General features: G+C 36.4%; 1 protein-coding gene across 1 annotated transcript in view; it reads right to left on the bottom strand.

Annotated features, from left to right (window-relative positions):
- Positions 1 to 605: 605 nt before the first annotated feature.
- The window catches only part of NVL (nuclear VCP like), a 43478-nt gene continuing 25643 nt past the window's right edge, over positions 606 to 18440 (bottom strand). The window contains exons 19-23 of the mRNA XM_068407735.1: positions 12704 to 12810; positions 8428 to 8504; positions 6853 to 6941; positions 2676 to 2746; positions 606 to 853 (exon numbers count right to left, since the gene is read on the bottom strand). Of these exons, the coding sequence (XP_068263836.1) occupies positions 809 to 853; positions 2676 to 2746; positions 6853 to 6941; positions 8428 to 8504; positions 12704 to 12810 (389 nt within the window). The 3' untranslated portion in view covers positions 606 to 808. The remainder of the gene's footprint in view (positions 854 to 2675; positions 2747 to 6852; positions 6942 to 8427; positions 8505 to 12703; positions 12811 to 18440) is intronic.

Below are 18440 nucleotides of genomic sequence, written 5' to 3'. Positions count from 1 at the left end.
TCCAGAGGATATCAAAACACTTGAGCTAACAAATTAAGATCTTAGAATATAATTTTTTGTTGTTGCAGATTTGTCTGTTTAAAAAAAATAATTACGAACAAGATTGTTAGATAAATCTTACTGTTTTGAATGTTTCTTAGGTGGCTGTTAAATCATAATATCATAGCACTGCTCAGATGTCCAAATTTACTCTCTCCTAGATAACTTTAAGACAGCTTGCCATCTGTGGATAACTTCTTTTGATGAGGTGAAGGGAAGCTGCTAGAAGCTCTGAGAACCTGTTGCTGGCACAATCATCATGTGTCACTGTATTTGGGAAAGGCATAATTAATGGTATGACAACATACAGTGCAGCACTTTCCCAGACTACTTTCACAACACTATTCTCCCAGTGATTCTTCCAGAGTCCTTGTTCTTGAAAACAGGCATTTTCATTTATGGTTGAAGACCGCTATTTGAGCAATGTAAGCACTTTGAAGAGCTAGTGCCTCTGCCTCTGAGGGATTTCTGATTAAGGGCACCAAATACTATTATCAGAATGGTATTAGCTCTTTAGCACTAAAAGCATTCATTTTTTAAACATAAATGGTGATAAGCAGGAAGCATATATTGTATCTTTTATTTTGGAAATAAGTTAAGGATGGTTTAGAGCAGTAGATTATGAAGACCTTTTTTCAGGTACAGTTTAAAAAGTTGAGAGAGATTAAGTACAGCTTTTTTCCCAACCTGTCTCTTGAAATCAGGCACGGGTATTACAAAACTCTCCACCAATGTAGGGTAAGCCTCTTTTGGGAATTGTCCAAATGTATCACCTGCACAGTGACTGATGCAGTTCTTCATACATTATTTGATCCTAGCAGTGCCAAGATAAGAGGAAAAAAAGACTTCAGACAATGGTAAAAAAAAAATCATGTAATGTTTAAGAGTTACTTCATATGTATTATTTAACAAGACAGTGAAACAAAGCAGCTGAACCACTAGCTGTATTTGAAGACATTTACAAACAAAAAATACATAATGAGTCCTGACTCATTTATGAGGTTCTCCAGTGATAGTCACCAATGATATGTAATTAACAGAAGCCTTTGGCAGAGTTCTTCATACTTAGTATTGCCATGCTAGGTTCAGATCACAGCTTCACTAAGGACATACTGCTCTCTTTGCCAGGGGAGCTGCTGAATTGACACTTTAATCCCCCATCTGCTTCTACCAAAATGAACAGACAAGATCTTTTGCTAGTCTAACTTACTTAACTGTAACTGTTCCTTAATGCTTTTCATTAGTCACTCAAAATGACAGTTTTGAGGAACAAAATTCTTGGAGATGTTAACTTCCACTGAAATAAATGGCTTCAGAAGGTGGCATCTCTCCACAGCTTTAAGAACAACTTGTTTTGGTTTGTCTCAAGTCAACCAATTAAAGCAAAGCAACTTAACTGAACTTGAGATGTGTATGGGAGAGAAAAGAGTTAGAAACACTAAATCAGTGAGATGCAGCTTTTTGTATTTTCCAGTATTCATAGGAAGGTGTGTAGAGGGTTTTTATCAGATTGAATTTGCCTAGCAGATAGGAAGTAGCATCTGGAAATGGGAGATGAGTATCTTGTACTCCTGAAGATCTTTCAAAATACTTAATTGAAAATTCTTCAGATGGATATAATTGAAATATAGGGCTCTGAGATGTGATATTTAAGCTGCCTTTGAAATGCAGAATGACATTTCTGCTTAACTCTTAAGAACCAGAAGCAGTATGTCCTAATACTTACCAGTGATTGGTATGTTAGAGGAGAGTTTAAGTTTTTGTGGCTGTTGCTTCTAAACTGTTTGCTTAGTGATTAGCAAAGGGGAAGAAACCAACAACCAACACCATCTTTAAAGGGTCTTGGAGTCAAAGACCACTCTTAAATTTTAGAAAAGGTCACTGACCATCAATGTACAATAATAATGAAAGGAAATAGTTAACTTCTCTCTGGCTAGTGTTCAAAGTGAATATATTAATGTATTAAGCTGCAGTACACTCTTGGCAACACAAAAGCTCTGCAGCAATAACAATTCCTATATATATTAACTTCTCAATTATATAATTAAGATGACTGAACAGCTTTCCTTTCAGTCATTAAAAAGAACAGGTCATAAGAAAACCTTTAAAACAAACTTCCTTGACAAAAACAAATAATGAAAAGACTGATAAGAAATAACTAAGATAAAGTGTGTTTTATGTCCTATCTCAAAATTATGTCTTTTGCACATTAACAGAAATGGTTGAGCATCTTTGGGTGTCACATCCACCTAAGGGGAAAAAAAGTGGTGGCAAGGTGTGGTGTGCTCTAAAGGCCTTGACTTTTAACTGAAAATTCCACAGACATAAGAGGCTAGGGCCAGGTCAATAACTAATCTGGGAATGTCAGTGAGAAGTCCAAGGTGCCATACTAAAAGATAACCTTGATAGCATGGTAATCCATCTACATGCAATGCATCATCTGCAGCTGAAAAGGGAGACTTTAATTTCTGACCTTGTAAAAAAGCATCAGGTTTGTTTAATGCAGAAAAAGGTAGTGTCAGTTTGAAATACATGCAAGTATACTGCAACCTTAACTATTCCCACCAGTCTCCAGTATAAAAAGCATATCCTTTCCAGGGGAGTAATGAGTCTTATATACTTGAAGCTTATCTTACCTTTTTTGATACTGAAGATTTCACTTTCCTAAAAGCTTCTTCAAAGTGTTTACGGGAAATCCTGATTTCTCCTTAAAGAACAAAGCATAATAAATTACTAAAATTGCAGGCAAGTGACAATCAAGCAATTGTTGCATGTATTTCAAGGCTGCATTCATGAAACCTAACTAACTTCATGTGCTAGTCAGTTGGATGAGATCTAATTCAGAAGTGTTATGAACACCTGAACTCTTATATTTTATGTAGCCTCCTGTCTGTGACCTTAGGCAAGATCTTAATCCTGCTATCCCTTGCACCTTAAGCCAAAGTTACTTTAGGTAGTATTTCCACCTGCAGATTTGAGAATTTCATTTTCAAAGATGCTGCGTTAACTGCAGCTTACACCAAATGCAGTTAGAATTCAGGTCACTTAACCCTTCTGGAATTTAATGCCTCAAATCCTGCTACTTCCAGTTCTGGGTTTTATTTTCTATACATATTTAATATTAAGCTTACCTAGACTGTTATTTAGTAAGTACCTAGAAAACATTTTGTTATCATTCCAATTCTACTACAGGATGCTCAATTCCTAAATAACTGACTTCATATCATTGCCTCATCTGGCATTACCCAGAAGTGATGAAAGCTTTCACTTCTACAACTCCCTGTGTTTAAGGCAAATTGCCTTTTTGACCTTAATGCAGCTACCCACAGTAATTATTCCTAATCATAACTTTTTGAACAGGTTTTTTTAGTATGCCAAAACATAAGCATATCTCAAATAAATAATGGATTCCTCTCCTCTCACAAGCAAGTGCCTTGTTTAATCAAGACTTAAGAATCCCAAGATACCACTACTATACCGATTCATTACAAGGCTAACATTATGCACAGGTATCAGGTATGACAGAGGTACAAAAAGTATGTCTTTAGAGTCAATTTGGTGCATTTTTGTGCATTTCATTAAGACAGTTTTTGCTTTGCCAGATAGGTACTGCCACTACCTTTGCATACATCTTTGTAAAGTGAAATGGGATGTGCTGACATGAAAAAAACTGTTAAGATTCGTCCTTAATGTATTTGATGTCTGAGTTTAACAAAAATTTTCTGCTGGTGTAGCAAAAGACTACGTAGCAGATGGAAGGGACTAAATTAAAGATGAGAACTCCTTTAAGGCATAAAAGAGAACAGCAAACAGTCTACTATTATTATTCCTTGCTCTAAAAGTAAAGATGAAGGTTAAAGTTCACTGAACTAAACATACAACCTTTGCTGCTCTTTCTCATCTCAATTCTCTAAAGCTCTTAGTCAAGATTCCCATTACCATATAAAGTTATACCAGTATAAATGAAGATTTAAATTTACAGTATCAGCATTTTAACTTATTTCCCTAAGGAAACACTACTTATAGTAAGAAAAAAAGTTCAACTTGCATCTTTCACAGAAGCCAAATTACTTCAAGACTGAATCATCAAAACTCCACAGAATAAAAAAAAGAAGCTATGAGAATTTAATTTTGCTTTCACTTTTGTTTTTGAGCCTGTAACTTTTTAATCAAATTGTGAAACAATATATAGCCTCAACTATAGGGAGGGAGGAAAGGGAAAGGAGAAAACAACATTAATCAACTAGGAAGATAAGTATTGTTAAGGACATGGTTATCAGAAAAAGTCAAGGTGAAACAGTCTATGATACTACTGTAAGTCGTAGCTATGGCTAGGTATAAACATACTTTTACCTACTGCTAGGTAAAGTAGTTTACCTCTTATTGAAAGTAAGTTAGGCTACTTCATGCTTATTGTTTGATAAAAGCAGGCACAATGCTTGATACTGTGGAGAATTTAGCTGTCTCGGTAATCTATACCTTGGCTACTTGCATTAACAGAGTTTGCCTTGATTTCTGATGACAAAATGATTTAGTCTGAATAAGTAGGTATGAATGTTTTATTATTTAAAACCATTTACGTTGATAAATTAATGATAAATTAAAATAATGAAGTGTATCAACAGGTATAATATTTTTAAAATAAGACTAAGCACTTAAAACAACAAATATGGAATTGTGTTTTTCCTATTTACATAGCTGGGTGAAGGATAGCTGGCTCCTTTTCTGTCTTAATATGAAAGTATCAAACAAGGACCAGATCTTGTTTTTCAAATCCAGTTGCAAAGATACAAAACTTTAACTAATCTCGCTTGTTAAACCACACTCACTCTTAACTGCTGTAACAAGAAGTCTCATAGACTCTTTGCTTAAGAAGATCAGCTTTACAGACTATGCAGGTGATCTGGGGTCACTAGCTATCTTTTTAAAAAAAAAAAAACATACAGAAAAGAACACTTGGGCATAAGGTCATAGTTTAGAAGGTCAATGAATTCTCTGCATTTGTCTTTGCAGCTGAAAGTGTCAAGAGATTCTCATACCCTATACATTCTTTGTAACTAGAACTATTTGAAATAAATATACAGGAAGTATTAAACTGAAATAGGTCAGTTAGTTAGGATGTTAACAGTAAGTCACCAGGATCAGATGGTGTTCACCCAAAGGTTCTGAAGGAACTTGTCTATGAAACTGTAGAACTGCTGGCTAAATCGTGTAGCTGCTTGTTACAGCCACCAGAGGACTGGTAAACTCCAAAGAATTGTAGGAAAGATCCTTTGGTGGACAGAAAGCTGATTAAAGGTTATGAAATAGAGCATAAGGCTTAATGGTCACTTTTCAGAATAGGGAACAGGCAGCAGTAGGGTCCCACTCTGGCATTGGTGCTGAAATCAGTTTTATGCAGCATCTTCATCAGTGGTTTGGAAAAGGGAGCCAGAAGTGGAAACTCCCAAGTTTGCAAATGATATTGAACTCTTCTGGGCAGTCCAAGGCTGGGCCAATGAACAGGAACTCCAGAGGGACATCATAAAACTGAAAATCTGCCCTGTCTTTGTTAGGATTCCTCCCTCTTCCCCCAGACAAACTGCAGTATCTGGCAACTCCCAGACTGCAGCGACTAATATGATCAGCCCTCCTAGGACTGTTCAAGTGGGAAGTAGAATTTATGGATTCTCATAAAAATACCACAAAAAGGATACCTTTCCATTTCACTATAAAAAAGTCCCTTCAACATGAACAGGCTAGTTCCCTCAAAACAAGAAATACAAACATTCTGCTCCGTTAACCTACTGTTGTTAAAAACCAGATGAGACTGGATATGTACTAGATCAAAAAGAATGAGTCAAAGCCATTAAAATTCCAGCGTGGTTCTTAGAGATCAGAGGCATAATGAAAGCCTAATATATTTTCCAAGGACGTCATCGGAAAAGTCACAATTGCATCTTAGCTTTGCATTTTGACTTAAGGGTAAAATAACAAACAAAATTACTGGAAGAAATCTAGATATACACACACATTGTATATAAGAGAGTTTCAATTTCCAATTACATTTTCCCATCTGCACAGAAAAAAATAATTCAAAAAACAGGAAAATACAGCAAAGGTGCAGAGAGATATGGAAAGGGCAGACATTGAACTTGAAACAATTTATAACTCCTGTTAAAGTTCTGGCAAGAGCCACTCATGAGCTAAACACCTAAGATCAAAAATGGCACTCGGATTTTCCTAGTGCCATTACTACTAGATGCAGTATTCAGTTACACAATACAATTGCGTGCCAAAGGTATGTGATCAGTATGTGTGCAGTCACAACTGTACTCAGGTCTGCAAATAATCATAGAATTGTTTTGGTTGGAAAGGGCCTTTAAGATCATCGAGTCCAACCATTAACCTAACACTACCAAGTCCCCCACTAAACCATGTCTCTACACATCACATGTAAGTCAGTATAATTAGTCTTTGATAGTGATGTGGGAATTTGGCAAAGATGTATTCAGTCTAGTGTATATATTGTCATTTTAAACTACCGTTTAGCATAAACTTTTCTTTAAGGTTACAAGGTTCAACTCGTTCAGAAAAAAAAATTATGCTGAACCTCCAGCATAACCATTTTTTCCTGTACTCTCCCCTGCATTAACTTCAAAGATGCTTGTGTGTTCTCAAAACAAATCTGACTTAATTTTTGTTTGGCTGAGAAGTCATCAATCATTTATGTACAGCATGCACACCTTCATGCTTGTCTTGAACTACATTAAATACTTTACATTCCATTTATCTTCTCACTGCCCAGTTAAGATTTTTGTAGAGCTTTCTTACCTTTCTTGCTTTGAGTATTCTGCAGGGCCATTTCCCGTCTCAAGGCGCAAACTGAAGCCTCACGCACTAGAGCGGAAAGGTCTGCCCCTCTACAGGTACAAACAGGTTATTTCAGGATAAACTTCTCTTGTCTTTTGCTGATGGTTTATAGAAATGCAAGACACTACAAATGATGGTAAGAGACTGGTTGTGCTGTCGTAAAGGTTCATCTTCAGAACACTGGAAAGATGTTCGAGGACTACCCAGTGCTGCAACCTTCATTATGGAGTGACATCCTCCAGATTTTAGGCAAAGATTAAGATAAAATAAATGAGAAGCAAGGGAAGAAGCAAAAACCCCACCCAGCATCCTTAAAAATGCCAAAGGACTGATTAATCTTGTGCTACTAGGTAGGAACATGATACAAAAAAAAAAAATGTATCAATCCTACGAAAGATTCAAATGGAATCACCCATTATTACCAAAGGGAGTTGCCTTTCTCAAAGCTGCATCACCAGTTTAACATGCTCTTAAAATAATAGTACACAGAAAACATGGTCAGATCAGTCTGTCTAAATATTTGTTTCCAGTGATTGAAATTTTCACAAGCCTTCAAACTGATGCAAGTCATTGAACCAAAGAAAATTTTCACAATTAACTCCTCATGCTTCATTTGGGGGTGCTAGGAATACTGCTGTATTTAAAAAACAAAACCAAAACCCAACCAAACAGAAAAAAATCCACAAAAATCCATCCCACAAAAAAAAAAAAAAACCCACAAAACCCAAACTACAAACCAACCCAAATGTAACAAAAACCAAACCACCAAACCAAAAAACCAAAAACCACACACACCGCTCCCAAAAAAAACCCTGTGAGCGAAAGGGGCAGAGAAAGAAAAAGTACTCATCTTTCCCTAGTATGAAGCAATGCCAAAGTAAAAATCATTACTGGTGATGGCCTCCATTTCTAACATTCAAAAGCAATACTGTGAAAAGCAGCACGTCATAAACTTTATCTTTTGTGAACTCCAGAAAATCATTAACTATTAATAAATCATTTAATGGGTTAAAGCTTTTTGAAGTTTTGTAGAACGCAATTGCAAATTATTCTGACATATATATATGGCTGTCAAGCTTTCCTAAAAAACACACCCAAAGCACAGGCTGAAATAGGCCCTCATTACTTTGTCACACACATTGCTTTCAACTGTGTGACAGAACAACTTGGTTATGGTGGTTTAACCAATTTGCTTTCATCTTCATTGTATATGGGTCCACAACTTAAAGAGGGCTCTTTTATCCTCAGGTTATGCAAGAATTATAAAATAAAACCAAGCAAAACCAAGAGGCGTCTACTGATCTGTATTTACAACATGAAGCGACTATTCCAGATGAAAAAGACTTTAGCATCCATATATTCTTACTAACTCCTTGGAAAAAAGCACAAGTAAAAGCAAGAAAAATAGCATAAGCTTATAAACCCTGAAAGTTTACAGATCCTCTTAATAAAAGCAACGTAACACACATTACCAGGCATCAGAAGACTGTTGGCACTGCACATTAAATATTAAAGCCAAAACTAGAAGGTACTCACGTATAACAATCACAATGTTGACTGTAAGCAATTTCTTCAAGGCTGACATCAATATCTAGTGGAGGCCGGGTGCCGTCCTAAAGGAGTTGAGATAATAAAAAGAGGAAGATAAGAAAACATTATTTTTTACACATGCCATCCCTGAAGCGATTAAGTTTCATCAATCAGGAATCATACAGGGGTCTGACAAATCCCCTGAAATATCCACAAATATTAACATTTTAAATCTCAAACCGACAAGAAGGACAACCAGCCTTAAGAACATTTAATTATGAAATAAGTAATGCTAAATTTTAACTTCCCACCAACAGATTAGTTTTTCTCTAACAAAATGATGGCCAGCCTGTCACAGGGCAATATAACACTGACACTGTTTCATATGGACATGCCATAAGTAGCTGGTTACATCAACAACATTGTTTAGCTAAACTTCCTCTAGCTTTACTAAGTGTTGAAATCAAATAGCTAAGCAATAAGCGTGTAGATTTAGTCTTATCACCTTTAAGACTGCATTAATTGTATGTCTTTTATGTTCTAGACATACATTTTCAAACTTAGAAGTTTTCCATTCTGGATTTCATAAAAGTTTATACATACTGTAGACATTCATGTAGACTGGACACTACTCTTCTGTATTATTACTGCTTCCTCCACAAGAATTCCAGAAGTAGTTTCTTTTGTTATTATTTTTGCATCTCCAACAGCAAAAAATATTGAACAACATTATAAATTATATTTGAAACTAGCCAACAAAATTTTCAAACACTAAGCATGGAAAACTCCATATTACCCTTAGACAATAGTAAAGGAGTATCATGGTAGTACAGAGATTCTAGATGACTATAGTATCAAACAATAGCCAAGTTTAGACATGAAAGGATGCTTTTTGATACAATTGATACATTTCTGCCAGAAACTCATTTGACAGAAATGCACAAATTCTTTTCTAATTTCTTTGGGTGAACTAATATACCACATACCTACAATACATTCAAGAGAAAAAAAAAAAATGTGTAGTAACTGGCAAGTTAAAACCCTTGAATACTTAACAGATGGTAGAATAATCAAGGACTAGACAGAGTAAGGGAGCAATCTTGAATGAATCTTTGGTAGAATACCAGTTAGAAAGGGTAGGGAGGGGGGGCAACAAAAAGACAAAGGAACAGCCTGATTTTGAAACATCTTGAAAGGACAGACTGTAACCTGGAAACAAGGAAGCCCGGTACAATTTCATACGGGATACTTTAGTAACTGTTGTACAAGACTGCAAGCCAGAGAGACACCTTCTATGCTAAAAATAAACGTTTTCTGTATTGCTTTGCATAGCAACATACATTGGTCATTTTTTGAGTGGGATGATCTGCCTAACTCTGGAGAGAAGCTCAGCAGTATGTGCACCAGAGAAGCCTGATACAGCTTGCAGGAATGTAAGTACACTAATAACTTCATCATGTGAAGACATGCTCCTCTTGCATAATTAATATGCAATTTGAAAATGACTGGTTTGTACAAGTTAACTGAAATAAGCCTCTTTCACAACAAAGCTTCAACCTACGTTTATGCTGTCTGTCTTCCTTACAACCTACTCCCTTTTCTACTCCTCATGCTGCCTTTGTGAGCATCCATGTTTTCCCTCAGCAGCAATTCTCAGTTTCCACATCCTGTGCATGTATTCCTCAGGGATTTCTGGGAATGCATACCGTCACCCAGAAGCCACTCACATCTGGACCAAATGTTTTGTTTTATCTAGCCCTGAGCACATATTTAAGCAAGTGTTTCTGTACATAGATTTTTCAAGTCTCCTTACCTAGAATGCATGGATGAAGTCTGACAAAAAATAAGGTATTTCAATTAATTTAACATATTTTCCTCTCTCCATATTCCATGTTCTTCTTGCAGATAACTCATACATTTTTAAAGAAAATAACAACCTATTTCTTGATCTTAACACTAGAAATACAAATCTTTGCCTAGCTTGACGAGAACTCTTGTGACTGCAGAAGTAGCGAAGTGGGGACAGCACCAGCCTCCTCATGGAATGAACAAGGAAACACATGTAAAAGACTCACTCAGATAGTGTTTGTATCTCATTTTTGCTGGCCTCTTAATTAAGAACTGAGAAAAAAAATCCATTAAAGACTTAACACCTCATTCACGACAAGGATTTGTAACCAAAATATTAAGACTAGTATGAATTAAGTACGTATGGAAGTATCTGGCCTTCCAAAAATAACATGCCCTGATAACCAAGGACAGGATCCACAGGAACCAAGCTGGTAAACACTATGCAATGTGTTGCTTTTATCACAAGAAGGCCCATAATCAGAAAAGGCCACAGCAAAGATTCTTTGTCAGCAGAAGACAAATACGGTGTGGTAACAGGATAATGACAAGGTTACCACATCACGTGCCACTCATCTTGTTGTTATCCCAACAGTAAGACAGACTGTAGCTACGAAGATTCCCAGAAGGAAGGAGCAAAGGCAATTTCAGCAACCTCGCCCAAGATTTATGGCAGCTGAAGTAAGCACGACTTTGAACTGTTTGATTCTTAAAGGGAATCTAGAAGACAGTTCTAACAGCCTCTACATCATCACCAGTCAAGAGGAAGCCATGAGATGAAGTAAGGACCCAGAGTTCCTTATCCTCAGTGTTGCACCCAAGTAGTCCCGGCCCTACCACTTGGATGCATGCATCTGGGTGACTATATGTGGCTGTGAGAGTGTGAGCAAGTGAAATCTATGAGAGTGAGAGAAATCAGTTTTCCTTAATACCACCTTCCCCTCCCATGAAGTCCTGCACTAAGCTCTGCTGCACTATTTTCCTACACCACTACTTACAGCAAGGGCACCCGAGACAGTTACAAATATCCAAAGATTCTCAAGCAAAAATTAGGGAGAGCAAGGCGCAACCTGTATGTTAAAAAACAGAGCAGATGTAAGCTCCGTACCAGAATCCTTCTGCTCCGTTTAGACAGTCTAGTGACTGACTCTTACTACTCACTTCTTCCAGAAGAACGAGGTTGTTTGTATTAGGTCAGAACAATCATACAAGCCCTATTTTTAAAGAACACTTTGAGTTATCTTTAAAAATAAATTGATAAAATAAAACACATAATTCCTTACAGTATGTTTGAAAAATGATTCACGGATGTTACACTCAGATTCTCTCTAGGTCTTTTAAAAGGCAACCACCTTTAAGAAGAGGGTTATAAAAAGTTTTAACTGAAATATTTTTATAAAACTTACAAACAATAAACTGATCTACTGCTAATAGCAAATGGGGGCATACTTGCTTTTTTCCTCCATGAAGTAATGTATAGAACAAATGAAGGAAAGCCTAACATCCTGAATTTGTACTGAGAGTCTGACTTTTGAACAATCATTTTGGCATGAAAGAACATGCTTGAATGAGTTCTCAATTTCTGAATTCTCTCTGGGATTAACTACTGCCTACACCACAGCTTTATGCTTATGCAAGTCTGAATTTTTTTTTTTTTTTTTTTACAGATTTGCTAAATCATTTTGCCACACTTTTCATAACATAGTGCTGTCTTTGCTCTAGAGTGAAGACTTGGTCTCCTTTGCAGCTCAAAAAAAAAAATCTGATAGGACACCTGCTCTTAACAATCAATGCTGATCTCCTGGAAAAAGTAGGAAATATTCTGAGTAATTCATAATGCTTTGTATGTTCTTTTTTTTAAAGCCTTGATTACTGCTGTACCATACTTAGAGAAATACTCAGATAGAATTCTGTAATCCAAATCTCTGAAGTGGCAGAATGTGCCATTAACCAAGGGGAGGACCCATGAAGGCAGGTATTTTACATTTTCACATTTACTTTGACCTACAATCACAAGCTTCCTTTAATCCTAAAGGCAATTAAGTGTGACAATTACTGGTGAGCAAATACAGCTGGAGATTGTGAATCATTTTAGTGAAGGTGTGGACACCCCCCAAAAAAAAAAAAAGCTTACAAAACACTTCTAGGCCCATTACTCACACAGATAGGAATCTTTTATTTAAATCTGTTCAAACTGTGACTATAAAGGCAGCAGCTTCTATGCTTAACCGGTTTGCTTTACTCAAGATTTATCAACGCCTTGCAGTCTCAGAGCAAATTTATCAGCACATGTGGCTGATGGTTTATTTTTATGACTTCAAGTAATATCTGAAAATGTTTCATGAGACAGGATCCTGCAATTCTCTGTAAAATTTAATTTGTCTTAAATCATTCCACCAAGCTTCGAGATAAGGATTTATTTCCAAATACTCACTTTGGTGATGGTCTTTAAAATAGCAAGACGATCTTCAGGTGGTGGCAAACCCACATAGAGTGTTTTATCCAGTCTACCAGGACGCAGGATAGCTGGGTCAATTATATCTTAGGGAGGAGAAAAAAAGAAAAAATTATCCAGAAATTAGATACACCCTTAGAAAAGTGTACACATGAGAAGGACTATACGCATACTTGTACCAAGATGCAAAGAAGCATTTGTGCCATGATGTGAACCTCTGAGCATTAAAATAGCCGACTGAAATAATTTCATCTCTGTCAAGTAGGAGCCTCTATTACCTGGCATAGTTAAGCTGCATCTGCTCAAAGATGGCTTATAAATACCAGTTTAATCTCTTCACAAACAATGACAACTCCATCTTTGGCAATACAGTACTAGAACATTTTTACTGTCATACCTAGCATGGTCAAGTGAGGAATTCCACATTAATTCATAACACGGGGAAAAAATGCTTCCAGTTTGTTCTATTGGAAGGAACTTTACCCGTATTAACCATTGCAAATCTGCTTGAAAGCCACAGTGATAAATTAAGAATAACAAGTACACAAGTACAGGGCCAATCATAAGCACCCGTATGTAAACTTAACTGTACTGGTCATTTGCATTTCTACTATGTATTAATTTTCTGAATGGTAAAATAGGAAACCCACAAAAACACAAAATAGAGCTGCAAAGTACAGTATTTGTTTCCCAGGAAGAACTACAGACTCCAAATTTTATTATTATGTGTGGAGAAGTAAGAAACCAAAAATCATCACAAATGTTTCTAGAAAACCATTCAAAGCTTAAATGTCATCGAAATGTCTAGCAACCTTTTGGCACCACAGGCTTCCACAAACAGTAAGTCGGGATATAAATACTAAGGACTATTGGTATAACAAGATATACAAACAGGGCATATAACCTGGGAAAGACCTCAATTCCTGTCCGTATTTCAGCACAAACTGCCTGGATTATGTTTCTAAATGCTTCTTGATGCCCCATTTCCCCACATACCAAAACTAATGATGATATTACTTGCTCTGTTTCACTAAGGAATTCTATTGAGTCACCATCCCTGGAGGTACTTAAAAGACGTATAGATGTGGCACTTAGGGACATGGTTTAGTGGTGGACTTGGCAGTGTTAGGTTAACAGTTGGACTCGATCTTAAAGGTCTTTTCCAACTTAATGATTCTCTGATATCCTACATACTACAGTAATGTGAAGAGCAAAGTCACAAAAGCACCCATAGAAGATATAAAGAAAACTGTACTTTTAGTATAACAGACTTTTTTGAAGTCTGTCAGTTACATAGATATGTTAGGTAGCTATTGCAAGAACCTTATCCAAATGTAACAGTTGAAAGTGACACCTCAGTCTTAAGCTGGAAACTATCAAGGCCTCCACATGAAGCTGTCAACGTCCTTACAATCGTTACATCCTCTTGACAAAATGTAGCTAACAGACAAACTACATGCATTTACCTATACTAAAGCTGAAGAACGGGGGAAAAGTTAAGCTGTTAATCCTTACTGTACAGATGTTTATAAGAAAAAACCAAAACAAAACAAAAGAACCACCACCCCAACCCCAAAACAGTGGCATGGAAGCCAAGCTCTCTCTTTTTTTTTGTAAATGAAAAATGTTTGCTTAACTCTGTCAAGACTCCAACTACCTGATCCTACCACAACATAGTCTTGATTCACTTTTTAAAGATGTGCATGCTTTTGTTCAAATTACTCTCTCAACTATGCTTAAAGGACAAAAAGTAGAATGAGAGGCATACATTAAAAATTGCTCCATTATCTTTTTCTTGGACAAAAGCAATTTTGTTTTCCAACATAAAGCAGTCATGGCCAGAGGCATCTATGGAGGCAAAAATCAGCTGTTGTGAATGTGATGAGAATAGTGAGGAAAAAAAGGAAGAACTTGATGTATTAATTTAATCCAGACCAGATGAAACAAGGGTTAAACAGAACCCCTGCCATGGCAGGCCCAGACAAAAACATCTTTCTTATACGTCTGTGCATAGTGCTATATACTTTATCTTGCTTTTGGCACAAGGGCACTTTCCTGTTTTTGTGTCTCTGTGGATGGAAGTCTTGCCTCATTATCAGGATGAGATGACGAAATTCACTCAACAGATCAATTACAAACATCAAAACAAATACTCTCAATAGGGATTGCATTACAACACCATGCACTTGATAACTTCCCCATTCTAAAGTTTTAAAAGCTCTTTTAAAATATTAAGCTTGATATGGAAAATACTTTTTCCATTTTGCATGCTGAGAACATGGCACTTGCTACGCTATTTGTCCAATGATACAAAGATAGCAATAGGGTCTAAAGATGCATTCATCCATTTGTACGTAAATTATTACATTGCCCGCATTCAAAGAGTTACCACAAATCATACTAACTCAATAAGCTGCAGTAATGGTGGTTTACAATGAGAAGACCATACCAAAGTTTAAAACACAGATCTACATTGCCCATCTCCTTATGAGACAATTTACTTCACTCTGCTGGTTCAGACCTGGGCCTGAAGCTCTTGAAAATTCGAGTTACATAACACAGAAAATTAGTATTTACTCATTGGTTAAACACACTCATTAGATGCACTTCATATCTGTTTAGAGAATTGAATAATGCTCCCCTTTTAGGAATTTCAAAGCATTCCATCCTGATAAATCACAATGTTCTCTTCAGATCTATAATCTCGAAACTTATCTAAACAGAAGAGAGTCAACTAATTTTAGATACATTTAATATTTTAATGAAATTAACATAGTTATCACATATACCTCTTTCAAAGCCTATTATTATCTCTCAAGTCTGAAAGTGAAACATGGAAACGTGGTAACACACAGCACTTCTTTTCCAAGCAGTTGTCCCAAAGAGAGAATATACTTCTATTAAGAAAAATGTCTAGTTAATAATTTTCTGTCGGTTTTCTGATGTAGTCAATGGTGTTGACTATCTCGTTAGAAGACACTAGTACCATTATCCAAATAATTTGGCAAAATTACACAAGAAGATATTTAGAGTACATCCATTCCTTGCTTTGTTTTTAAAGGTTAAAACAGCCACTAGCCTCCAGAGAAATATGTAATATTTCAGTTTGCTCCACTGCTCTCCAAACTACTGCAAAATTTTATCCTCTTCATTAAATTCTTTTGAAAGCATCTTTGCATGAATCCCTATAATGTGACATTTTATTGTCCTATAATAAAATCTATTAGTCTCACACTCATTTCTAGTTGATTATTCATGTCTTACCTCAACTGTACAAGAGTCAACCATGTTTACAGAAGTTCAGTGCATAACAGCAACGACGAATATTGTGCTGAGGCCATCAAACTTCTCCTGTACTCACTACGGCTTTTAAAATTATATTTGAAATATACAGGATCTAGGTTCTCACATTTGTGATGTTCTGGAACGTAGGCTCAGAAGCCCTAAAAGGTTTTCTGAGACTCCAGATGAACACTGCAGTTAACACCTTTGCTCCTACACAACAAATGAACTCCACTAAAGTTACTGTGAAAGATATAACATTCAAGGGCTGGTGAAATGCAGAAATATAATTTGTGTGAATTAGAACTATCATGAAAGAAATTGTTCCATGCCTCACATATTAGGTGCTTTTCTTAGGTCTTATCTTGCCTTTAATTCAGCAACATGTAAACACATAACAAACAAAAAACCCAAACCAAAACTGTTAACTATTGTCAGAGACTGAAGATTATTTTTTTACTGTGTTTCAAAACATGTTGTTCAGGTGAATAGCTCTAGAAAACTAACATAAACATGCTAAAGAAAAATAGAACGCACCGAAACTAGGACCATGCTCTAAGATAACAGTAGAAGGGGAATTTTGCAAAGACCATGAATAAAAGCAAAGACATCATCACAATTTACATCAAGCTTAAATCACTATCAGTTTGTAGTGTTGCACTGATTTCTAGTCTGTTTCCTCAGGTTACCTACAGTTCCTTAGATCCCATGGTAAATGCTGCTGATGCCTTGGTCAGCATTTCTCTAAAGAGTTTATAAATGTTCAAAGCCTGGAGAAGTAAGAAAAGAGCAGAAAGCAGCAGTATCCAATACTGAAACTCACACTGGTAGCTAGAAAACTGTGTGAAATTACAGACCCTAGTAAAGGGTAGTGCTTGATGGTTTTGTAAGTATTTAGTCTCGGATTTGGGGAAGGAAGTAGACGGAAAAAGACTGTAATTATTCCGACCCATAAAGTTTCTAACAGGACATGACATTTCTGCCTCTTCTTTTTCCCTCTCTCTTTTTAATGACATTGAGTGCTTTAAAAGTTTAATCCTCTTCAGACAAAGCTTGACATTGGTTCTGAATTTAGGTGGAAAGAGATTGAGTTGGGAATACTGCATCCCTGCTAATTTAGCAGAAGTCAAGAAAGATCTACAGAGGACTTTCAAAGTCACTGAGTAAGTGCAAAAAACATTCAAATATCCTGCTTTTAAGGACAGATCAAAGGCTTATTTCAGCACTGCCAGAATAAGAATTACCACTTGCAGACTGTATATGATAAACAAAGGAACCAATCTATTGTGCCTGCCCTTTTGGCAAAACAAGAATTAAGGGTGTTCCAAGTCCTTACAGGCTATTATAAAAAAAAGAATTTGTCAGTCTTCAGTCATGGAGTATAAAAAAACATCACCATTTCACAGTAATACCTTGTCACAGGTGCTAACACCTCACTGGAACAACTGTGCCAGGAACATACCTTGATGCCAAAACTGGTTGAGCCACTGCTACCCTACTGCTAGTACTATTATTCTTTATAACAATAATATTTTTACGAGAGAAGACTGTTCTTTTGGCATGACAGTCTCTGATCACAATGCTGACAACATACACTAACAGTCATGAACTAACAGTCATGAACAGTAACAGCAACCAACTATAACAGCTACCATGCATGCAACCACTCTAAAAAAGAAGCATCTTGAAAAGCCATCTTCTCTCCCATTAAATTATATTAACAAGGATTAAAAAAAAACGAGATCTCACACTTCACAATACTGGCCCAGTGGAAGATTTCAGGAACTTCTGCTGGGACACATATATTCTCTAGATTTATATTACACAACCCTCCAGCACCTCTATTCAACATAACTATGACAGAAAAAACTTTCGTACAAATGTCAGACTTACAAGCAAAAGAACTTTTCAGGCACCACAACTTTTATTGTTTGCAGGAATCATTTAAATATACTAGCCAGTATAAGCTATGGTTCTCCCACAGGTCTCTGCTTGGACATTTCATTCTTATGGTGGTAAGAGTGCTTTACTAGCATAGACTTCACTGTTCTCTACCTGCAGTGTGCTCCTATTACATACCCAGACCATGCTAGCAAAATTTAACTTGGTGAACACTGCCTCTTCCTAAGTCCCATAAACAGTGAATAAACTACACAAGAGGAAAATCAGTTTCCCCATCCCATCCAAACTGCATAGATAACTGCCTCCTCTAGCATAAGTTGGATGTGCCAAGCTTTGCCATTCAGAAATAAATATTTTATCGTGTTGGCAAAACAATTCTTTTATCAAGATACAATTCATTCCATTTACAGAATTTGCAGATACATTTATAGCCTTCAGTCTGATTATTAGATTTGTTATCCCTGCCTTTGCATTTTCTTTACATTTGGCATTTTTATCTCAAATTCACTTTTTTCATCAATATCACTGGCTA

Source organism: Nyctibius grandis, chromosome 1 (genome assembly GCF_013368605.1).
Source record: "Nyctibius grandis isolate bNycGra1 chromosome 1, bNycGra1.pri, whole genome shotgun sequence".
Lineage (NCBI taxonomy): Eukaryota > Metazoa > Chordata > Aves > Nyctibiiformes > Nyctibiidae > Nyctibius > Nyctibius grandis.
The sequence above is the reverse complement of the archived record's forward strand: the minus strand, read 5'-3'. Positions and strand labels throughout refer to the sequence as shown.